Below are 26,548 nucleotides of genomic sequence, written 5' to 3'. Positions count from 1 at the left end.
AACTATGAAAGGATCACTGTGAAGCTGAAGTAGAAAAAGAATTATGCCTTAGGAGATAAATTTAACTAATTTAAGTCAAAAAATTTTGAATTGTTTCTCATGTAGACTCAGCTGAGCATTAAAAGATTGTCATAATTTGATGTTCAGATGAGTGAGAGAGAAAAGACACATCTCCAACACATTAAAATAGTCTTTTGATTCTCAATGATTAGGTTTGTAAGTAATCTCTAACAAACTTCTGGTGTCAGGAACTATTTAGTACTTGGATCTGGACAGTGATTGTGCTTAGAGCAATGGATAGAGAATATAAAGAATACAAGCCTTCTTTCTAGGGGCTACACTCAAACAACACTAACGGAGGCAGAACACTAACTGAAGTCTGTGAAACATGGTGTTAGTTCTGGTGCTATAAACGCAACTGGAGGGAGAAGTCTTCTAAAAGGAAAATCAGAGCTGGGCTAGTAATGCATCCCCACAAGGAGATTGTAAGCAAAACCACGTACTTTCATGGAATAAAAAGTAATAGTTCTGAAAATATAGCAGTTACCAAGCAGGGGCTTAATCATTCAGTTGCACTGGATTTTCAGAGGGGTTGGGATTTTTTGGGGGGGGTTTCTCTACTAGATAATAAGGTGATGGTACTCAAGAAGCATTATGTGACTTTAAACCTCAGTAGAAAAAATATTCACTATAGGATGGTCATCTCAACACAGTAAACCAAGAGTAAATATCAGCATAAGAAAGATACTGCTCTCAGTTTACAACATATTAACTTTCCCTGCACGCGCAGAGATGTTATTGGTAGTGAAACAATGATGTGGCATTATTGTATCAGGCTCAGCATATGTTACTTTACCTATAGTTTGTAAAGAGTGCTTGTTTTCATTTGCACTAATCAATGATATTCAGTAAGTAGCAATAGACTGTTCTCAATATTAATGCAAATTAGAGAGGTTCCACTTAATTTTCTTTAATTGCTGGACTGTAAAAGATGATCATTTACATTGAGAGATAATTAGCTAAGTGGGTATTAACTGTTTTGTGCATTTTTTTGTTTGGCTGGTTGGGTTTATTTTTTTTTTTTTTTTTTGCATGAGAATCTCCAGTCATTCAACCAGACAATGACTCAGACATTTGCTTTTGAAATAGATGTTTCCAATGAACCCCATTAGCTCCCCAAAGCTTCACAGTAACAGCTGGAAATCAGTGTAGGCAATGCTCAAAGAAAAATGGGTTTGAACAGGAGCAGATATTCCCTCCTGAACCAGAGTGCCTCATGCTAATTGAGAACAACTTCACTGGGCTGACAGAGCCTGTAGTTCCAACATGATAAAAATGATGTTTACTGTCCCCAGGGGGACTGAATAGAAGTCTGCCTTCATGCATAGGAAACGTATTAGCAATTGCATCAGTTGTGAAAAAACAGCTGCTTGACCATCCCCCACACAGACAAAAATACTGGACAGAGGCTGTTAGTTTGGAAAAAGGAGCTACAGCAATACAGTCACATATAAAATATTCACAAATGACCAGCACTGGACTGAGTAGTACATGAACAGGCAATGCTATGGTAACAGAAATCAGATTTAATTCAAAGGAGGAAGTCGGGCAATAACCCCTATTTTTTCAACAGCACGCATTCCTAAGATGATTGAAACATATACAGAGCAAACACCCTTAAGAAATAATATGCTACAGCAATTTATTTCCAAATCAGGATCGAGACAGTTGTTAATATTTGTTTCATTTCTGCTGCCAAGATGACATACTTCAAAGAAGAAAATTGTGATAAGTAAAGGAAGATAGAATGGATATAAAGAAATTTAAGTCACATGTGTCTTTCTAATCTCTCTTTCAAATAAAATATCAAACAGGAAATACACTTTTCCAATCTTTTGTTCCAAGGGGAAAAATCTACTTTTTCCCCTGGACAGACAACATCTAACATCTCCACGCTGCTTTCGTAGCTCATTACCAAGGTAGAAACAACAGCCAGCCATTCAGCCATTTGCATACAGAACATGAATCAGACTGGCAAGCACAATGAACCTCAGACATCTATTCAGTAAAGAAACAAGAGTTTGCAGATGAATAATTTACTGCTGTCATTCTGAAGATTACAGAAAGGAAATGATCTATTTATTTGTAAAGTAACATTATTGATAAATGTGAAGTTTAATCCTGTTAACTTTATCATTTTTAAGTAGTATTCCACTGTAAAACTATGCAGCTTTTCTTTTTTTTTTTTTCCTTACAGAACTATTATTTACCATTTAGCCTTTTACCAATAGCCTTTAAATGACACAAGCTTCTTTTGTTCTGTATTTCTCAGAGACTTCAGTTACCTCAGTAGACAACTGGAAACAAATTCTCAAGTAAAACAAATATCCATCAATATGAAGAAGTTCCTGTCTGATATTTTAATTTTGGCCACCTAACTATTTCATATGAAGATGATTTCATTTGCAGATCATTTATTTACAGACCCAATGTCTGCATTTTTTAATTCAGTATCATAGAGATATCCAAGACACATAAGTAGAGATATTTTGAAACACAAGCTACTCAGTTGAATAAAATCACTTAGCTGAGGATCCATGCTTTGGAACAACCACACTACCGTCAATTCCCAAGCATCTAGCAATGACTGTACCAAGCAGAGAAGTTTATGCTGTAAATTTACTCCATCAGCTAGCTGCAGCAAAACAGTACTTTGCTTTGATGTTAGTAAAACATCAAGTTGTAATTCCCATAATCAGCAACATACCCAAAATTTTGAAGAAGAGGAAAATGAATGAAAAATTAAAACATTTTTTCAGCACTTGTTAGAAACAAATGTATTGCTGAAGGACTGCTAGCAAGCAAAAAAAAAAAAAAAAAACCAAAACAATTATTTTATATTATAATTATTAGAGGGAGAGAAAACTAACTTTCATTTAGTATGCTTGAGTGAGTCCTGTAAGTCCTATTTGCCAGACTGTTATTTCTCCTGGTGCTATCACTGTCTCAAAATTAAATTTTCCATAACAAAGCATATGGATGATCTTAAAATAAATGAATATGTGTATTAAAGTAGTTTAATGTCCACACTGAAAACACTGCAGTTCTCACTGAAAGCAAAAGTCTTCCAATACCCAAAATAAGAGTTTCAACTAAATTGGAAGACAAAGCAAATCAATGAGACAAGGTCAGTTTGCACAAGTTAAGGGCCTAGTTCGGTGTGTTTATAGAGGAATTCTCAGTGTTCTCGATTTGAGGTTTGTTCAGGGAAAAAGAGTTTAACTGTCATTTTTTTCTCCATTTCTATCAGATATGAGAAGGGAGAGAAGAGAAGCTACCTGGAAGCTGTAAGTCCATACTGAGTGGAAAATAGTTAAATATTGCATGATTCTTGAACAGAGATAAGTGAAACATTCTCATAAATATTTTCTAACACGAATTTTAAAAAGATTGAGGAGTAAAATCTGAAAACTCGAAAATATGTCAATTTTAAGTCTTTCTTTTTTTCCTCTTGAGATTTCTTCCATTTGTTTTCTAAAATTAAAATAAATAAATAGATAAGTAATAAAATAATGATAATAATAATAAAATAAAATAACAAATAAATTCTAAAGCACTTCTTCAGCTTTTGAACTACCGCTGTTTTCTACTTCTAGGCCAACAGTATGAAAAAAAAATCCATTCTAACAATGTTTTGAATTTATAATTTCTAGCACACAAATCAGCCTTTCAACCAATAAGTGTAAACTTATAAATAGTGATCAGTTGTCACTTTCTCACCGTATGTGAAGATATTCCTAATCTCTCATACTATTTTAGCCTACATTTTCCTAATTATGTGGCTAGTCACCAAGTTAACACTTTGTGTTTTGGTAACGTTGGGCTCTATAATGTTTCTACAATTGATCTTCAACACTTCTATCCATTTAAAGATTATAAGAAGAGACAAAAATTTGATCAGAGTCATAATGAGCAATTTAAACAACCAGGTTTCTCAGCAGAGCAATAAAATAAAAATGTTAATCACTAGAATTGTTTGCTATTGCCAAAACAGAACTCATATTCCTGTAATCTCTGCACGCCTGATCTAGAGGTTCTTCATCCATCAAGGAGATATAAAACCCAAATGGCTCCAGAGAGCTTAGTAACAAGATTAATGAAGAACTTCCCAATGTACATAAACTCTTAACTAGTGAAACACAGTTTTCTTAAAAATAGACAGAAGTAATGAATCAGAAACACTTAAATGCTCTAGGAACTGATGTCTATGTCAAATCACTTGCCATTAAGCATAGTCAAAAGAAAAAAATAAACAGAGAAGCCTGTTAAGAACATTTATAAAGAGCCAGTCTTCAACTCACCAGAAGCAGGTGGTAGCCTTGCCTCAGAAAGAGGGAGAGTAGAGACTGCATGTTTCCACATATCCTGTGCTTCTATATGAAATAAATAACTTCAATAACTGTAGTCGCCAGGAAATTTCTTCCCATCCTTTATGAACAGGAGGATGCAGCAACCAAAAACTTCTTAGTTGAGTCCCCTTACCATGTTTTTGAGAACAATAATGTTCTACAGGGTGCTATAAAATAAGATTACAAGCATAACACTTCAGTACTTGCTGGTTCAGGTTAGCAGATGTGCTTTTCTCATGTGCCTTCTCTCTGTTCAATATTTTGTTCTTACATCTGACTACAGCCCTCTGCAAAGCTAGACTTGCTGATTATTGTGTCAGCGATTACTCCTCAGATATAGCTTTCCGTGTATAAGACATTGGATTTCACCCTACGTCAGAATGCTTTAGCTGAAACTGTCATCTGATACTTTCTTCATAGTTAATGGACAGAAACAGACCTTTCTAGGGGAGCAGTTCTTACAATTTATTTTAGATGTCCTGATCCATCCAGGTACATCTCAGACACCAGAAGAACAACGTCCGAGAGGTACAAAAATTTTTTTTCAACCGTTAACTTAATCCATCATTGATAGATGTGCATTTGTAACTATAACTCACACAGTGTGCACCACAGCCATGTGTTTCACACAACACAGCTCTCTGTGCTCAAATAGAAGTCTGACTTAACCTGAACTGAGGCTCTGCCTTAAGAGCAGCATCTTACCTTGGTCCTCTCTTTTGGCCTCATTTCCCCATCCCTCCACTTCACTCAGCAGTTGCTCTGGACAAGGACCCTGCAGACAGCCTCCCATGGTGACAGGTTTGTTTCTGGTTGGTGTTACCCATTTCAAAATATTCTGGTTCCTGGTCACTCAGTTCAAATATTACCAAGGGGACCCCAAACTCTTGCATTACAACAACAAATTACCTCATATGAGAACCTGGCAGCCTAGAATGCCTAACAGAATTAACCTGGAGAAGGAACAAAGGCCAAAAGAGATAGCTGGGCTTACAAACTACAAGATAGGCTGTGACACTGGAAAAGGAGAGAATTAACTGAATGAGTCAGCTGAAGTTAAAAGATGGAAAAGGGTGAGTAGTTTCTATTATAGTAGGAGCTGTCACCTTGGAGACACCAGCAGCGGCACCATGAGGCTCCAGTGTTTATGTTACTCCATTAAGAGTGATCACAGGCTCAGACTGGTTGCAAAGGCCACAATGTTCACAAGGCATAGTATCAGCATCCTCGCTCGATCCACAGGCCAACAGCAGAAAGCCAGAACTCAATTTATATACACCCTTACTTGATTTTCTGATTCCCTTTTTATACAGGAATCAAAATAACTTGCTTTGATCAAACCAAGCCCTGTATCCCAGCCTTATTGACAGAAGCTGGAGCATCCCCTGCTAAATAACCTTATCACTGATACTCCCTCCTTGGCAGGATTCAGCAATTTGTATCATTCTTCTTACCTTGCAATCACATTTAAGTTCAAAAAACAAATAATTTACTGATAATTATATTACAACATTACTAAGTCATCATATATTGGAAAAACAAGCACAGTTATTGATATATAAAGGCTTCATTCGCATTCTATGATTCTATAAACTATCTGGATGTGGTGCTCAGGGACATGATTTAGCAGAGGTTGTTAGAGTTAGGGTAGTATGGTTAGGTTGAGGTTGGATTTGATGATCTTGGAGGTCTTTTCTAGCCTGAGCAATTCTATTTCTATGATCTGTATATTTCCCTTTAAACTCTTGGAGCAATTTGCCTAGTCTCCTTGGAGAAAAAAAAAAAAAAAAAAGAAAGAAAGAAAAAAAGAAAAAGAAAAAAAGAAAAAGAAAAAGAAAAAAAGATACTGGTGCTTAATTTCACCTGATAAAATTATTTTCCTTCAGGTGAAATGTGACTACTCTGAATTTACAAGAGATTTAGAATGCACTTACCAAACACATACATTTGTACATAGAGGTCCAAATTTATAATCAAACTGAATTATAAGTTTATACAAATACAAAATATTCACACATTGGCCCTAAATATCAAATTAGTGTTTTTCAGTTGGGTTTCTGTTCTGAGCATGCAGTGTCACAGTAACATAAGAGGTAGCAGGCAAAGGCATTTTTTAATTTAAACAGCTTATATTTTGCCCTTCAATATTTACAGTCTACTAAGCTATCAGAAAAAAAGTAAAAAACTGCTCCAGGCAAGTTTTACTTTCCTCCTCTCCCCCAAGATGAGAAGAAAAAAAAAAAAAACCTTAAATATTTTTAAATCTCTAGTATTCAGTGCAATTAGAGCATTTAGTATTTTTCTCCAGTCACTTTCTTTTGGATAAGGTTAAACATTAGACTAATCCTGGTCTTTTTCTTTCCTGACCTGGTCCTGGTTTCCTTTTCTTTCATGACCCTTTCACTTGAAAGCCAATCAACATAATCTCCTGCAAGCATAGCACTACCTGACAAACCATCACCCCAAATAGACCTCAATCCATCCTGCAAGGCAGCAGTTACAAGAAATCATTGAACTCTGAATGGTCCCTGCACCATCTGAGAATAAATCAGAAAGACAATATTTCTTGGATCTAAAACAGCCCCATCAATAAGTAACCTAAGCATCAGGAAAATGACCAACTGAAATGCTGACGAACACACTTGTCTTTTTATTGGGGTCAAGGGGTAGGACTACCCAGGAAACTCTCCTGCCTTTCTTCTTCTCAATATTCTATAAGGCCAGGATAATTCAATTTCTGCTCCATGTTCTGTTTTGGCCTTGTACCAGGCTTAGGCTTAGGCTCCTTTTGCCTTCTCACAATTGGACTAAGCATATTACAAGTGCTCTTTGCATCACTAACAGAGAGCTCAGCCTACAGTGCGTTGGAAAAAATCTAGAACAAATAAGTAAAGAGGGACAGAGACAGAAAGATCCACAAAGCTTCAAAGTGGAAAAAATGCATCTTGAAGAAGCAGACAATGCCTTTCTGCAACCATGCAAAATCCTGAAGCCACCTACAGCATTTTAATGAGGTGCACGGAGAAAGAAAGGGATTTTGTTTGTTAATTTTTTAAATTTTTTTACGGCAGCTAAAGCTTAAAGCTTGTAACTTGTAAGACTTTAACTGAAAAAGCGTGACACTCTCATCGGCTTGGATTTCCCCAGTAAAGCAACATTGCTGGTTACATTTTGTTAAGGCCATCTACGGAACGAATGCTGACAAAAAAAACAGAATTAATAGTGGAGTTGAGGGGTACTGCTCTGTTACTAGTGCACACAGTGGCAACAGATGCTTTGCAGAAAACAAAGACATGCATCTGGATAGACTTTTTGTGTTACAACTGGGGGGAAAAATGTGTAAAGAAAATCAGCAACTCATCTGCAATATAGATACCCCAAACAATCTAAAAATGCTTTAGCAGAGGCAGGTAACTGCTAAACAAAACACTTATTAAGGTTCTTGAGAAACAGACATACATGGCAGATAATCATGTGGGTAAATTAATATTTTTCCTTTTTTTTCTAATACAGACCTAAAGAATGTGTGCATTCTATGGAAAAAAAAAAAAAAACAACAACACCAAATAAATATGACCACACTCATAAAACTTCTGTTCTATAATTCTAGATATCCCATTAATAGATATGCAACAAGTTTATTGCATGCCACAACAAAATATTCAGCTATGAAATAAACATGGATTTGAGGCAGCTTCTTGAGGTATGTTAAAATAGAATTCGATCATTCAATCTGCTGATAAACTCAGGTACATGTTGCTATCAATTTGATTTGTCACATAAAAGGGAAGCATGGATATCTGCAGATCAGCACAACCCTGAGCAATGAGCATATTCAAGAATTCTTTGAACTAGCAAAACTGACAGGTTGTTTCTAGCATCAGCAGAAAAAAAAAATAGTGCCTGAGGAACAGAAATGGTATTTTCTTGAGGAAAATAACTTTACATGGGAAGAAGGACCAACTTCAAAACATTTTCAAGAACCAATACAATTAAGACAAATATAGTCCTTAATCATATCCTTTGAACACATTAATGTAAGGCCATGAGAATAAGGACAAGAAAAAAATGAAGAGAAAAATTAACCTTGCCCCTAAAATGTCTTAGTCCAATGTCTCTGAAGTTTGTGAAGAAATTGCAAATGATGAACAGAAAAATTGGTTATTTATACTAAGATAGATGACTAGCTTCATGCTTTGGTAAGAAACAGGTCAGTAACATTAAAAAAAATATGAGCCTAAAATGAGGAACTAAATGGAATCCATTAATTGTCACAATATGAAAATGCCAAATGGGTTAATCCAGAGCTTTGATCTATGAAGAAATGTTACAATTTCACAATGGAAAAAAAAAAAAAATTAAGCTTTTACTTTGGATAAAAGGATATTAACAAAAATGCTTATATGCTACTGACAAATTATCAAATATGCCACCCACAATTATTACATGGAGAAAAAAAAAAAGACAATTTACTCCTCCATTACACAAATGGAAGTCTAGGGTAAAGACCAAGAACATCCTTGAGGGTGACAGTGGCGATATAAAAGAAAATAAGTTCTCCTAACTCAGTGAACTGACTAAAAGCATCTTCCTGAAAATTCCTCTTTCCATTGAAGGGTGAATAAGCAAAGGCAGGCTCCTTCCATTAATGCTGATTACCAGTACTCCCCTCCAGATCGTCACCCTTCTAGTCGAGTTTCTCCTTGCTGATCACAATAAGAATGAAGTGTTTCAGGAAGAAAAGGCAGCAGCACCAATAGGAAATGACTCTACATGGACCCCTTTTGATTAAACATGGCATCTCATCAAAGACAGATATCTGAAGATCAGAAAGGAAAGAAAAGGTGATGTGGACTCATTTCCCAGCTTTTACAGACTTTCATTTTACAGCAGCTGTGCTAAGAGAGCATAAGGGAATTAACTCAGTACTGGCACCCTGGTTCCCAGAAGCACTGAGTTCATTCGCTTGCTCTGCTAAAGAACTACTGGGAATAAGAACACGTACACAAGCAGAGCTCAGCGCTGAGAGGCCGTTCCTGAGGGGCAGTGTAGACAGACTCGCACCCATCCAGCTCCAGTAGGCCTGCAGAGCCCTTCCACATAGTGACCCTCAAGCATCCCAAGTGCCATCACATCTTCGGGAAACTCAGCTTCATGCTTCACAAGTACTACTGAGCTGGGATACAGCCCTCACACTATTTCAAATATAAAAAGATATGTATCCATTATACTCAGAGGTGCATTACATAGACCCAGTACCAAGATTCAGTGCTCTGTGTTTTGAGTGGCAACCAGATCGCTCCAAGTGGAACAAGCCACTCACAATGTGGACATAAACCAGTACACAGGACTTTTCAGCACAACTGATTTCCTTCTGACCCTCTTCTAGGTATCAGTATAGAAGCATCCTCAGCATCTAACTTGCAATCCCTGGATGACACACTTACAAAAACTGTTCTGTTCTTGATCTTAAATTCTCTGTAAAGTAAGATTTTTTCCCTCATTGCAGTTTAAATTCCACACAGTAATGAGTCAAAAAGATAACTAACAAAAATCACAGCATCCTATTTCCTGCAACATAACTGCAGAGAACAACAATTAACAAAAGATCTAGTTACAAAAATAAGAAGCAGGAAAGAAATTGAAGAGGATCAGTAGGGAAACTTGTTAGCACATGAAAAAAAAGAACACATTACATGGTCCATTCCCTCCTCACTCAGCAAAAAATGTATTTTTTTAATTATTCAAATGTAAAATATTAATTGAATAACTTTTCAGTTACAGCAATTCTGATAACATCTTAACATTAATGGCTTTATTCATTGTCCCTGTAAAAAGTTACAAAAATTTCAATGCTAGGGCAGATCAGTTAAGAATTCTTCAACTACACTTGCAAGTAAGAGCTACAAATTCTGTGACTCTTTTGTCTCTTTTCTAGTATTTCTGACTGTATAAGTAGAAGTTATCTGCTTCACTTTTGATTTTATTGATACTAATAAGTGCTTTTGCTCAATAAATGCTCTATTTAATAATCATGACCATTCTGCTCTCATCCTAGCAATAAGAATTATCTCTATTTCACTTAGATGTATTATCTCTTCATTTTTTACAGTTATACATCACACACATCTGAAAAGAAAGAGAAAACTTTTTTTTTTCTTCACATCAACTTATTCAAGGTTATTTTCTTTAATGTTTCTGCATCTTGACACAGGAAAAGGTGATTTTTCTCCTGCTACTTATTATTTTACAGGCTTCATGATTTTCTGACCAGCAGGAACAGTTTTTCTTCCACATCTCTGCAAATGCTACTGTTCTTCCTTAAACACAGTTAAAGCTCTGCTTTTCTCCTACTAGATTATATCAGCTTTCCAAATCACTATGAATATTGGTCAAGCACCAATGCAAAAAAGGAAAAAAAATTCCCACAACCACTGCTGGCAGTTATTTTTGTATCATCAAATCAATAGTAAAAAAATTTGGTTAGGTAGGTGGACATTTTTACATACATTCATCCATGAGTCCCTCTAAATTTTTGTATGAATGTTTTGTAAGCACTCATACTTGCTTCCCAATGTGCTCTTTCCATGATCATTTTGGCAGACTTTTTGCAGAGAAGTGACAAAATACTTCAAAAGAAATTATCTAAAGCGGTTGTTTTGCGTATACAGCGAAGCCTGTAGTTAGGCTGTAACACTTACACATGCAATAAGATTGGTTCTGAAAAAGAAAGAATTCGCTGCTTTTATCCACACTGCTTATCCTAATTTTCAAGTCATTAGGTAGCCCAAAATGAAAATAAAGAATAGTCAGCCCTCAACATCGTAATAAAAGTTATTTCAGCTATAAGCAACTTTCATTACTCTGATCAGCAAATTGCCATCGGAAGTTAGTTAAAAACTGTTTGACTATGCAAGTCAAGGATATCAGAAACAAAATTGTAAATCAAAATTATATTTAAAAAAAAAAAAAAACTGTAAGATATGCATTCAGGACAAGAATCAACAGATTTAGCACTTCAGTTTTAAGCAAACCATTCTTTTCTATTTCAATAAGTCTATGATCATATCTTATACCTCATCCAAAGATAAGTAATTCCACCTGTGAAATGAGAAGAACTTCAGGACACAACAAATGTGTCAATAACAACAACAACAAAAAAATTGATGTATTCCACAGAGAAACTCCCTCTCTGCCTCCCAGTTTGTTTATCAGGAACTTCAGTACTATGCTCTGGTTGGTGTCTCTGTCTCTTGACCACAGAGTTACAATGTGTTCATCTTCACTTGCTGCTTTAGCCTCTGTGATAGCGAGGAGCAGGAGACAGGAAAGAAGATAAAGCACTGCTGTAAGAACCTGAATTTTACAGCTTGTCTAATATTTTGCAAGTGCAAAATAACAGAAACATGGTAGCCATAGAGTAGTATTAGTAGCCTATCTCCTCTGTAACAGGAAATGCTACAGTTGATCTGCACAGCATTGCCACAGACAAGAACTAAAGACTGTAGAGCAGTTTACATTGCCAGAAAGTTAAGAGAGAGCAGGAGCAAAGGAAAGCCAAAGAAGGTACATGAAGGTGGTTCCCAAGTATACACAGCTGAGAGGAAATATGTGAGATAAGCATACTGTAAGCGCATAGAGAAAATATCTGTGGAATGAAGGAACACACCTCTAACAAATTAAAGGTAAGGATTTTTCTTCAGAGATGCATAAAGAAAACTGTTGTTTGAAACATTGATCTTTAATTTAGAAGACAAAAGATCATGAAACATCGTTTTTCATCAGAGATAAGGCATACCAAACTGGGGAGTTTTCCTGAATGGAAAAACAAACTTCCAGCCTCTCCTAATGGACAAATGCAGTCTCTTCTCCAAACTACAGAGATGGATGAAAGCCCATGGGAGCAAAAATTATAAAATTATATTGTATAGAAGGAAAACATTCTCTGGAAAGCTTTTAGGTGTTGCCTTTTGAGTTCTTAACAACATAATTTTTCAAGTGTACTAAAGAGCAATTCATTTTCTATTGACTCCTCTAGAGAACAGTATTTTGGTTTTGTTTGTTTTGCTCATCTTGCTATGCCAACATGACAGCTTGGCACCCTATGCTGACCTTAATAGAATCTTGATAGAGGACACAGCACTTCAAGCTTAAAACGTTGTCAATTGCTGTTTAAATGAAATTGAAACAAGCTTAAAAATGCACACGTTTTTCAGATTATAAAGATTGAACGGTGCTTTCTTTACCCAATCCTCCTGCTTTGCTTGTTAGAATGATCAATAATTCTAAATCTGTAGATTTTTTAAAAGATGCTTTAAAAGATGCTAAATGCAGAGTTGTGCCTTTTCAGAACTAAAAGCATTAAACATGCTTACTAAGAACCTAAAAAGCAGGTATTACAGTAGAAACACTTTTCCTTTTACTGAAAAGTTAACTTTATTTTTTACATCACCTAACAGAATTTATTCTGTCCCAGAGCACCACTGCACTGGTAGAAGCTCTCAAGAAGCACTGCACTCAAGAAGCTCTGATGAATACTGGACAAACTAACCAGATTTGGTTTGATAGGAAATACTTTTCTTGAACCATGTACACACTTATTTGCACTGTATGACACTAAAGAATTGTCATAGAAGGATGGAGAAATTGAAGGAGACTTGAACAATGGCAAATTATATATCAAACATCTGTATCAACTGGAAGTCTTGCAACTTTCTCTGCAAAGCTTGTGGTACAGCAACACAGCCAATAGGGTTGATTCAGGATATGAACAGACTTATACTGTTATAAAAATATTACTGATATTATTGAAAGGTTACAATTTTATTATAAGATTTAAACTAGACTATAGAAGGTCTTGGAATCAGCATTAAAACAGTGTGAAACAGCAACAAGGAAGTGAATTATTATTAAAAAATGTTGTGACTTTTCCTACAAGCAGATAAATTTGCGCCACTGTACAAGGGCTTTTCCAAAAATAATGCCTCCTATTTCATTATATTGGCAGTACGTTAGTAGAGGTGAAACCTTCCCACCCATACTGTTACACTTTGTTGCTATGTAAACAGATGACAGCCGTGCGACAATCTGACAGAATGGCATCTGACATGAAAGTGCATATGAAACAAAGGTGTGGAATTGAGTTCTTCCATGTAGACAAAGTTCCACCTACTGACATTCATCAACACTTGCTGAACATTTATGGAGACCAAACAGTGGATGTGAGTATAGTGAGGCAGTGGGGTAGTGCATTTCAGCAGTTGTGACAGCTATATGAATGAGAATCCACATTCCAAATGATCCTGCACAGCTATCACACCACAAAATGAAAAGCATCACAATGAGCTCATCCATGAAAATGAGTGGATTGCAATCAGGAAAGTGTGTATGGAGATTAAATCAGCTTCAGTGTGTTGAAAATGATGGTGGCAACATTGGAATATCGCAAAATTTGCAGGTAGGTCCCATAAATGCTCACACAGGAACAAAAAGAACGCCATATGCAAGTTTGTCAGAACCTGCTGAACCAGGACAAGGCTGAAGTTGACAGTTTCCTGGATTGCGGCATTACTGGTGAAGGGACGTGGTGCCAACACTACAAGCCAGAGTCAAAATCGAGTTTATGGACTGGTGACATGTGAATTCCCCATCAGTAAAAAAGTTCAAGACATAGCTCTCAGAGAGTAAAGTAATGTGCACTGTCTTTTGGAATAGGAAAGGAATGAGCCTTCTGGATTTCCTGGAATCAAGACAAACCAACTCTGACCACTACTTCACAGATCTCACTATGCTGAATGCTTGAACTTCCAGACTCAAGCGAGACAAGAAGGTGATCTCTCTTGCAACATGATAACGCCAGGCACCGTCCAGTCTAAAGACCACAGAGTACATTACCAATCTTGGCTTGCACTGTCCTACCACATCAACCAGTGTGGTATAGTCTCCATCTAGCACCTTCTGAATTCCATCTGTTTGGGCTGATGAAAGATGGACTGCATGAGTAACTTTTTCCTAGTAATCATGCCATCATAGCAGCCATGAAACATTGGGTCACCTCCACTGGAACAGACTTTTTGAGCACAGCATGCATGCTCTTGTTCATAGCTGATGAAAACGTGTAGCTAATGGTGATTACTGTTGAAAAATACTGTTTTGTAGCTGAGAATTTGTTCTGTGAAATAGTGCTATGCTATCTGTAGCTTTTGTATTTTCCATGGAAAGAAATGGGAGGCATTACTTCTGTAGAGATCTATGTAGTTTAGAATTGTATTTGACAAACTTCCAACACCTAATGAAGAGGCACCTTTCACAAATTATGGGTTTAGCCCTCTTTCCAAGTTTCAAGTAGAACTTCATACAGCATTTTATGCCACTTCTTGCAAATAGTTGCAGCAAGTTTATAATTAAGCAAAATGCAGGTTTCTCATTGATGAAGGTACGTAAAATACTACGCTTGCTGGGTTATTTTTAACCAGCATAGAACAAGTTTCCTCACACAAAACAACATGTCAGCATCTTTCAAACAGGGAAAGTGATTTCTCACATGTATGCATGCACATGTGCACAGATGCACAAGGTAATACAGTGAAAAATTGACAGAATAGAAAAAATGTATTATTCTTCTGGATCCTTTCATTTTTCTTCAAACCACTAGGAAGAGTATACGAAGTTTATATCCTTTTATACAGACTTTTACAAAATATAGCTAACACATTCCTGTTAACAAGATATTAACTGCTGTACACAGAACACTGGACTACAGAACTCTCCTCTTTCCTTCTGGTAGAATTTCAGCATGAAAGAATTTCTTTGAGTTTTAAGAACAGACCTAATGATGAAAGTAATTTTTTTAATGGATACATCACGCCAAATATCTGCTGATGTTTCTTTCTAACACTCCTATGATTTTACCCATTAACCTACAAAGAGGTTCCCAAACAGAAAAGACCTTTATGCCTCCTGTCTGTCTTGTGCTCCACACCTTATTATGTTAATTGTCAGTAATTACTATAAACTGTCAATTTATAATGAGAAATTGCAATTAAATTATGAATAAATTGTAATAGAAAACCAACTTTCACAAAATACAATGAATCCAATATTACCAATTGTCTCACACAGCCAGGATAATTTCCAATGATGCTTACACAAAAATCAAACATTACAAAACTGGTATTTTCAGACAGAAAGACCAGATGTTAAGGAATTAATATCAATTTAAAAAGTAGTAAACCTACCATATAATACTAGTAAGCAAATACAATGTTTTTGTCTTTATCTCCTTTTTTTATTTTCACTTTTCTCCTTACCCATTTAATTCAGTGTCCCGTTAACATAGCTAAGCTTTGATGGATAAATTTTCTGTCACATCTGGCTTATAGAATGGACCATATCTGAGCTCACCAGGACATATTAGATTTATAAATGGATCATTCAGCCAGGTCAGTTTTGACAGATTTCCTAAATGTTTGCTGATGACAAATTAATTGTTTATAATCACACAAGCTTTGAAATTTGATGCAAGCTAAAAATGACATTTGTCTAAGGCAAATGAACTCTCTGGATTCAGCTATTAGATTTCAAACTTCAAAAACTACGTAAAGAGGTACTAAACATACAGTTGAAAAATTAATGACTTCAGTAATGCCAACAGAGTTACAACTATATGATTATATATTTATATATACAACTACATATGATTACATTTATGAGAACAGACATAAAACCCTGACTTTTGTAATGCTATTCCAACCTAAAGATACTTCTTCTAATAGAAAAACTTCTGAGAAGTGGGGCAGGTAATCCAATACAGGTAAAACAGAAGAATCATTTGATTTACCTGACTCTGCAATTCACTTTGTTGCTTCAAACGTAGATTTTCTGGAGTATCAGCCACTGTAGTGAAGGATTGCTTTGGGTAATGTCTAAAAAAAAAAAAAAAGAAGTGCAAAGCCAAAGGGTAAATATTTACATATGATAGAAAGTCAAATGTATTGCAGCAATCTTTCTTAGACTGTACAGAAATGTTTCTTAGTTTACTGGATGTGTTAGAAACATTTACTCCAAAAATATTGTGTCAGTACTGCATCACAAAAAACAGCATGAATGAGTTTCTGTAACAAATCTAAATACTATCCATTTATCTTCATCACTGTCTGCAGAGACCAACAGGACAATTCTTTCTTCAATAGAGTGAACAAAAGTATCTTTAACTGCATTTTCTTGGCATAGTCACATGATGAATACAGATTTGAATGTTTTATAGAAAATCAAAAGTTACATAAAATTCGTGCAGATGGAATATCATGGTGCAGAAACCTTAAGAACCAGATTCTACTGCCATTTCAGGTACAGAAATTTAAATCCTTCAATAGAAAATATGTCAATACACTGCTATACATAGAAGAAGAATCATTTATATCACCAAAGGTTGCAATGGTTCAGAACTGCAATCTGTCAGTCATATCTTTTTTGATTTTGAATTTTTACACATTTATAACATTATTATTTTCTTTGGCATTTCAGACATCATCTTTAATAGTCCAATCTTACTGTATTTAGAATCGATTTATAGAACTATGATTTATTCATTTTCATGAATTTATCCTACAAATTTACAGTTAAACAGAAAACTGTATTATAAGAAAGACCACCAAACACAAGGAAATAATAAAAGTACACAGGCCATCCCAAAAAGAAGTATTATTATGAGCCAGCAGCACTCCAAGGAATCTGATTCCTACTTTTGAGAACCTTCAGTGTCAAACCAAAAGATTCGGTTTACATTTATATATGTGAGTCACTCATTCATTTAGTTACAGCTTCTCAGATCTGTCTACTAATCCACTTTTGCCTCTAACATTTCAAGGGTAAAACAAAACAGGCACAGTAGATTAATTTCTACAGAGGGACTAATCCGTAAATAAGAAAGAGTCCAAAGTCAGAGGAGGATATACAGTATCAAACATTACCATGACAAAACTCAAGATTATCTCTAATGTGTTCCTTCAGAAACTAATTCAGTCTTACAGCTCTATCAGAAAATTTCTGTGCTTTGAAATTATATATGATCTTTGTAATCAAAGTTATAAGATTTATTTTCTGTTTACAAGTTTTATTTCCAATGAAGTGCATGGTTTTAATTTAATCTGGTAGATGGAGGATTAACACCACAGCAAGTTTAAGAATTTAAGGTAAAATATATTCCCACCCATTAGAGCCATTTGTCTAGGCTAGACCATGCAACTGAAAACTATAAAAGAAAAAAAAAAACCTAGTCATGACATCATTCAGCCTATTCCCCTGCCATTACATCTAGATCCTCTCAAGCCTACCAAGACTGTAATTCTGGCCACAGAAATCAGTGCTTCCCAGGAAAGGTTTCCTTCAGCACATGCAAAAAGAGAAATGTGTGTGCTGCAAGAGACATCCGCCTGTATTCCTTTTCAATCCGAGGGCTCCAGCTCACCCAGACACAGCTCCACCAATGCACAGGGGGACAAAAGTAGGCTTTACTTAGATGACACAAAATGGAATCAGCAAATAGTATCAGCTGAATGTTATCCCCTGGGACAGAAAGATACATCTATAAGCGTGGGGATTTTTCCCCTCTTTATTTCGCCTTTTCTATCTTACCCTTCCTTGCTTTATATAGAAGACAAAGACAAAAGCCAAAGTGACCATCAGGAGGGCCATGAGCCCCATTTGGAAGGCAGCAATGGACAGATGGAGAAGGCAGTGAGCCACCTCACAGCTAGGATCTGCAGATATCCAGGGAGTATTGTAGCAAGGAGCAGCGTGTGATGTGCTCTTAAGAAAAGCAGCCTCTCAGATATCCAGAGAAAACTCTTGTAAATGACAGAATCTTAAAAAACCCTTAAAAAAAAGCCATTGCTACACACACAATTCAAACATGATGCCAGGCACACGTAGAACACCAAAAGCTTTCCCATAAACTTTCATAGCACTGCTTTTTAACATGATTACATACCATGACTCTGGTACTACAGTCACAAACACCACCTGTACTCATCCCCCTAATGTGGAGAGCACAGAGTGGGAGCCAACTTGGGTGGGTTTTTGCCAAGACCCGTGTGAAATTTGCATGTGACACTGGAGCAGGTGTCACAATCACAGCCCACAGACTCTCTTGGCAACAGCAGCAGAGTCATTTTTGTAAAGCCAGCATCCCAAATTATCCTCCTCTTTATTCTGAAGTATATGAAAGAAAATCTTGTCCCTATCCTACATCAGCTTTTATATCTGATCCTTTGCAAATGAAATGGTTGGTTCCACAATTAGTATTGAAAAACTCCCAGGTATCTCAAGAAGCAGAACAAATCACTGAGGCACTGATGTATTTAAGGTCACCACTGATACAGAAATAGTTCCATTTCAAGTGGAAAAGGTATTCTTCATCTTGTACCAGTGGTGCTCTACTGTGCTTCAAATTACAATGCACACTGGTTATATCAGTATTTATACTTGAACATAGAAGCACACAGTATCCACAAATGAAATAAAAAACCTACTGATGTTGAACTTCGTCTTTACGTTGATCTTATTAACTATTTATCACAATGTATTACAGTGATTTAAAAAAAAATCATTTAGAAAAATTAGATTAATAAATCATTCTGGTAGGGTTCTTAATTTTAACTATAGCTGATTTTTGAGGCCACCCACATGGCTTATCAAGCAGAACAACACGCTTTTAGAGTCATTTTGCTTCAAAACCACTAAAAGACATCAATGTTAGAATTTAAATTTATCTCAAGCACTCACATCTGTTTTAAGCTTATTGCTATTGTATATTCAGAATCAATAACATATCAGTATTTAAGACATTATCTGAAAACTATTATATGAGAACTATGCATTGTAACATTACATAATTTTGACCGAAAGAGAAGCCTTGTTAAATAGCTTTAAAGTGATCAAATCTGCTTCTTAACTGCTTATTTAGATATTTAGATTAAGACTATATCATATCTCAACAGAATGGTCTGAATAAGGATGAGTAAATGGGTGGCAACAGTCTTTAATTCGAAAGGCTCATGGTGATATCGCAGTTCCTGGTAATCTGTTGCTCAGTTTCCCTTTGTCTGAGATAATGTCTGAGAAAAGCAGAGAGTTGGTTAAAGAGGTTGATGTCATGCCAGCTATTTAATAGCAGTGTCCAAAGGATGTTTGTTTTAAGTCTTTGTCTAAGTCTAAGTCTACTTAGCAATATGTCTTACTACGCTAATGCTATTAGGATTAATCCTGTATAAAGACCTATACAAGAGGGTCCAGAACAAATCAGCATACACAGTATGGTGTTTCTGCTATGTACTGTATTGCTAGCTTCGGCTGCACAGCTTGATAAATAAATTAAATCCAACTCAATCTCTGTTTCTGAGAAAACTCCTTCACTTTTGAGATTTGGAAACAATAACAGCAAAACCTGCAATAATTCAGGAAACCACCTGAAAGTCTAACAGCTTTTACAGTGACTAATCATAGAAATTTTTCCACCTACTTGTTTACTTGTAAGGCTTTCATCAGCTTTTCCACACTTTCAAACCAACAAAAGGAATAAAAAACATGTTCTGAGAGATAATGGGATGAAGATTCAGCTTTTCCTGTTCTGAAAAAGGTCAGATTTAAAGCTTGAGATAAATTCAAGCCTATTCTGAAAGTAACACGTTCATTCCTCACTCTCGTTCATTCTGATCTAAGACATGACTAAGAATGTTTTGAGTATATTTTCTAACTGCAGTGTTAACTGTTCAGTAGCAGAATTACAACACTTAACTAGGTCCCTGCCAAGTTATCTCTTCTCTTGGAGTATGCATTTGTAAATTGTCCACGACATACAAATTATCATATCATTCAGAGAATATCCACAGGCTACACAAATAAGAATTATTTCCCTCTTCCTATGAATGACAGCTTCATCAAATCTTCTCAGAATACCAATTGTCATCACTGTTCACCACTTTAGGCTATCTGTGCTCTCCTAATTTTTGTTTGAAACAATTGTTCTTCAAATTAAAGTCAAATCTAGAACACAAAAAGGTTAAGAATAATAAAGATAAATTAAGAAAAATAAAGAAAAAGGAAAAAACTTTTTTTCAGTTGCAGTAATACAGACAAACAAAAAATACATAATCAAAAAAATTAAATCAATATTAAATCAATTACAAAAAATGTATACTGCATTTACAACTAGCATTTCAGTACAGTGCATGCAAGTGTTTCAAACTACAGCTGAATAGTGGATAATGATGTAGTAGTTCGGATGCAACACAAACTCACAACAACTAAAGGATACACAAGCAAGCTCCTTCTCAGACCTCAAAGGGCCCAATTTCTTAATCATGATCTGAGACCACATCCACAAATACAACTGAATTCAGCACAAAAACACAGAGAAGAAATACAGATTGCCAATTAACTTTCCAATGAGAGAAATAAAATGAAATAATTTACCCAGGAAGAAGACCAGATATTAAACTCTCTTCAGCCAGGCAGTGTTTGGGATGGCAGTTTACCACCAGGCTTGAAGACTCATGGGACTGCCTTCCACTCCTTACTTTGAAACTGTGCCATTATACAGAAAGAAATATAAGATGTGCAGTGACAAAGAAAGCAGCAGCAGCAGCAGGGAAACCCTGCCCACCGCTGACTTCTTGCTTTGAAATTCTTGCTCTGAAGCTCTGGGATTTCCCTGGGTTTTCTTTTTTGTTTTGAACATTCTGTTCAAGATCATTTATCTATATAAGATTATAAAGGATTTTGGATGACAAATAATCTAGGCAGTGGGTAACAGCTTTGTTACTGTAGAACTCAGGCAATGAAGTGGGCAAGGAAGATTTGACAATTCCCCTAAACCAACTCTGAAGACAGAATTCTCTGTAGTTTCTATCACCTACCCTGCTATATGAATAGCAGATACTAGGCTGCAATACATTTGTTTTTGAAAATGCTTTTCCATCTTTATCCTTTATGTTCAAGGGATTTGATTTTTGAGATATTTAATTTGTGCATCTGTATTTCTTATTTAAAGTAAAAGAGAAGGTTGTTGCAGTATGCCAGCTAACTACAAGTTAACATTCATGAGAAAATTCCCCGAGAGAAAAGAGTTTGTATCGGTTGGAGATTTAGAAAAGAGTAAGCTCCATGAAAAAATGTTAGCAAGGATATTCCAACAATCTTCCCAATCTTCACTTCTGGAACAAGTGAAAGGCCACAGATCAGTTTGTCCTACAACCAGACACGCATCACCCAACACTGTTACTAGTGTGGTATTTTATAACCTGTCTGCAGAGACTTTTATCTGGGATTGTTTACAGAAGTATAGGGACCATATTAAATATTCTGACAGTATCTGGCCACAGGGTCAGTGTCTTGGTGTCCTCTGCTAGTCATTTTTCCTATCTCATATTTCTTACATTCACTGTTTTAACTCTTTTTTCCCAGATTCAAATAAATACACTGTTAGGGAGACATGTGAGTTGCCTCTTGAGAAATTCAGGGCTAAACTTCAAAAATGAAAAAGATCTTAAAAAAATACAAGAGAAAGGAACATCCAGTTCATATTTAGGAAACTTACCATATAATAAAAAGAAGTGGTATAATACATTCAGCTGGAATACAGATTTAGGAAGAAAAAAAAAAAAAAAAAGAGTAAAATCCCAGCACCACAGTCTTCAGTAGCAGAACACTCCGAATTATCAATGGAGCCAGGCTCTCACTTTTTCAATAATTTAATTTCAGATTTAGCTATTCCTCAGCTGTGGATGGCATTGCTTGGGGAAATAAATGAATCTGTAACACACTGAAAGCTACAGGGCAGCCCTGAGCTGCGCAGGAACCCGCCGGCACCATATTAATGGACACAGACAGCAGACAGAAAAGCAAGAGCTGCTGTCGGAGCAGGATCTGCAGAACATGATCAAAAAGCTCAAGGAAAGCACAGGCAACTCTGGCAACATAAAGCAAAAAACAAAAATACTGACTGGAACAGCAAAATCTGCAGAAGATTTTCTCTTTAAGAACACTGGTAATATGACACACAGAGACACAATAAAAGTACTTTACTCTGCACAGGCCCAAATTCCCAGTCTGACTGCTTCAGCACAGCCTGGGATGCTTTGTATTTATGAAACCTGGACAGAGCTAGTAGTTTGTGCAAGTTCCAGGGTTGACCAGAGTATAATTCATAGCTCCAGCAGTGGCAAATTTGCTTATAGATTTCCTAAATTTTCCTGTCAATTAATGTACCACCAATAAGATGGCATCTCAAGCAGCACAACACTGAAATAGGTGAGTAGGTTCTAAATTCTGCTCTTAATTTCAACGTGCACGCACTTTTTTTCCCCTTAATTCTGGACTATTTTTCAAGTAATAAGAACCTTTAGGACAAAGAATATTCATACAAATGCTTTCTCTGCTTACCACAAGCCAGCATTTTTGTACATTTCTCTGCTTACCACAAGCCAGCATTTTTGTACATGGCTAAGTCCTGGGATTCCCATCTTACATATGAAAACTACCAAATCTGGCTGGGCCCATATTTTACAATGTCCTTTCTGCCCCATACTGTAATTTCATCACCTGATTTCTAATCACAGGTATGTACACATATATTATTTTCACAAATCTTCATCAGGTTGTGGTATCTAATTTTATTCAGTGAAATATGTCAATGGCTATATAGATAATTTATTTAACCATTTTCTTTCAAAGATGAATTCTACGTTACATGAAATGGCATCTTTACAGTTAGACTAGTTTAAAAAACATACAACCCTGATGTTCCAATATTATATCTCATCTTCTCCCACCCCTCAGTCACAGTAAAGCAATTAATAGAAAGTCATCGATACACTGCGGAGCTGTACTTATGATGATCAATTCTTCTGTGCTTGTATTGTAGGGCAAGCTTTCTCACAACTGATAAAGGACACAAAAAGCCCACCCAGCAGCAGGAGCTCAAGATACACTAAAAGTGACCTCCCTTAAAATGTTAATCACTGCAAATTTCAGATTTATTTTCATTAAATACCATGGCATTAACTAACAAAATATACAAGATAAAAACTGCATTCACCATATGAATATTGGAAAAATATTGGTTCAGCACTGCAATAGCATATTTATAAAGGAAAATTCTGTAGGCAGTAAACATCTTCACCCATCTGGTGTAGCCCTAAGTGACTGTAAATCCTGAGAAGCTGACTGTAAATCAAGCTCGGTTTCAGGATTTACATCAAACTCTCATCTTCTCTGTGCAGAAACATTCATCCAGTCAGGTAACACTTGTAGAAGAAATTAAATCTACTTTAAGGAAATTTCAAGAGTCTTCTCTTTCTTGCTTGGAATTAGTCTCACCCAATTGATGACTATTCAAAATAGTTTCACCCCTGAGTTATTTTTTTCTACGCATCATTATCAATATTTTCCACTGCATCCCCATTGTTGGCATTCTAGATAGTCCAGGCACTGTATGCATGAAACATTTCAACTTTTCTTATTTCAGTCATCCATTTTTGTCATGCTGAGGAAATCTCACCACTAAATACACCTTATAAACACATACTTAAGATCAAGCATTCAAAAGCTCCTAGATAAGAGAAAATATTCAATATGGGGACTGAATCTGAACAATTAAATTTAAAGCTTTGTTATACAAAGTGCATGTAGAAATGGAAGCAAAACTTGAATCATTCCTAATAACAAACTTTTTCTCTCCCAGTTTTTCAGTGCAAAAAGTACAACAGAAACTTTATTCTAAAAAAATTAATGCTAAAAATCTATGAAAGAATAACATCAGAGACCAAGACAGACTACTTACTATATGTATTAAGCCTTCAGTTTCCAAGACAGTAACTGACTGAAAGAATATTTGCTACTAAAAACTGAAGCGTCCATGTATTCATTGAAAAATTATTAGGTTGTATGTCAGTAGATAACAGCTATAATGAAACTGGACTACAGCTGTTGTCCTCATAAGACTGAATGAAGAAAACTAGTTTTAAGTTTAAAACGCGGGAAACCAAATATGGATTTCTTTTTCTCTAGCTTCCAGCTTCCATGCTATTACATAACTCTTCTATGTACACTGACTAGCTTACACTGACTGCAAACCTATAAAGCCAAGCAAAGGAAGACAACTCTTCAATGCTTCAAATTTCAAACTTATCTTTCCCAGACATGGGAAGAAGAACCATAGGGACCATAGGGACACTAAAAACCACCTAGAGGACAGATGAGAAATAAGTGCTAGACAGACATCATAATTCTTTTGAACTTGTAGAAACTGGCTATCAACAGGGTGGGGAATCTAAGGTTCCTAAAAGCCAAAAGGTAACTGCAAAGGCAGCTTGCCAACCTTGAGTCACGACTGACTTGCCTCCTCGAGAACTGTGGGCATAATCCTGAAGTGAATAGTGATCCATGTTACATACTGATCCCCTCAAAGGGACTTTTTCTGCAAGTTACTACAGAGAGAAAACTAGTATGTTGTAATCTAAGCAGCTGGAACATAATTTATAAAAAAAGGCAGGAGGAGATGAGAAGGGAGACAAAAATATTATGTTGAATGTCTTAACAGTGTTACCTCTTTGACTGTAATTGCAATACTAAGTATTTTTCCTCTAAAGCTGTGCCAACACCAACAATTTCAAGCTACTAGCAAAAAAATAAGTAAATTAAACAGAGTTTACACATGTACCAAAATAAAATATGGAAAAGCTAGGTTTTTTGCCAACTAGAAAATGACAAAATTAGTAGGGTGGAGATGGCATTCTGTTTTTGCATTTCTAACAAGGTTGCCAAATAATAGAGTATACAAACTCACAGTTGATTTAAAAAAAAAAAAATTCCTTCTTTTGGCAGCAGTTTTACATTTTATTTCTTTAGTAACTATTTCTTTCTTAGCAGGATTCATAGAGGCTTGGGATTATGTTGTTTGTTTTTCTGTGTTTGTTTGTTGGTGGTTTGTTTTATTTTGCTTTGGTTTTGTTTTGTTTTTAATACAGCAAAAATTTCAAATCAGGTAACATTTTGCATAAAAATCCTTGAGAAAACATGGATCTGTATTTTTTATTAAATATATATATTATAATATCAAAAACAAAGTAGTTGCTTGTTCACATATTGTAAACTTTAATCAAGTACATTATTTGTGCAGTTTTATGAACTGTCCCTCTTGTAATGTATACACTTTCATAAAATAATTTTAGCTAAAGAAAAAATAAAGTTACTACACACAAGAGTTTCATAAAATATAGCTTATGCTGTATTCACACCTTTACAAAATTACTGTATAATACATCCAGATTTTGCTTGTAAATGAATACTTTCTTCCTGCTTTGCCTTATTCTTATGAAGTAATAAGGGCATATAAAAGCTTACACTGTAACTTTTTAATGTAAATCCTTGGCAGAACTGATGAAAACTGACAGTTTTGGAATAAGTTGTCATGCTACACGCAATATACAGTCCATGAACACCAAATCTAAAGAGTACGTAACTGAGACCAAACCACAGATGTTTATTTACTGCAACAAAGCAACAGCCAGGTAGCATATTTTCACACAATGTCTTGCAAACACCTCCAGAATTGCTGCACACATTATGCATTCTGTTCCTTATGGTCTGCTAACTATTTTCAGTGGAGTTGTGTAGGATCAGATGCAGCTATATAAATGCTCTGCCACTATTGCTACACAACCTTCTACTTCTCTCTTCTACTTGTTGCTTTCTCTGTTTTCTCACTGTTGGGAGTAATCCACCACCCTTGGAGAATAGGGGTTGATCTCAAAGCTCTTCATATTTTTAGGCAAATGATTAAGCTTTAGATAACAGAGCATGAGCCTTCTCATCACATCCTCTGACACAGACTCTAAATCTCACAGACACAGATGTTCCAGAGATCAAATTGTGAATGACACCTCAAGTGGCATCCATTACAAGTTCCCACAGAGAAAGCTATTCAAACAAGAGCTTGATGCCATCCCATGAGCTTTTCACTCTGCAGCCTGAAGCCCACCAGCCTCCAGTAGATCTGCTTCTTCCAGTAGTTTTGGATGTAAAGGTAAATAAACTTTTCCCATCTCCTATTCTGGAAAGAGAAGAGCAGCCACTGAATG

At 35.9% G+C, this 26,548-nt stretch overlaps 1 protein-coding gene across 2 annotated transcripts in view; it reads right to left on the bottom strand.

The window, feature by feature from the left end:
- Positions 1-26,548, bottom strand: part of NEBL (nebulette) — a 238,228-nt gene that overhangs the window by 151,887 nt on the left and 59,793 nt on the right. For both annotated transcript variants that reach the window (XM_052692788.1, XM_052692787.1), the window contains exon 3: positions 16,249-16,333. In XM_052692788.1, the coding sequence (XP_052548748.1) occupies positions 16,249-16,333 (85 nt within the window). The remainder of the gene's footprint in view (positions 1-16,248; positions 16,334-26,548) is intronic.

This window comes from Tympanuchus pallidicinctus, unplaced genomic scaffold, assembly GCF_026119805.1.
Source record: "Tympanuchus pallidicinctus isolate F22 unplaced genomic scaffold, pur_lepc_1.0 scaffold3, whole genome shotgun sequence".
Classification (NCBI taxonomy): Eukaryota; Metazoa; Chordata; class Aves; order Galliformes; family Phasianidae; genus Tympanuchus; species Tympanuchus pallidicinctus.
This window is presented reverse-complemented; position numbering and strand designations above follow the sequence as displayed.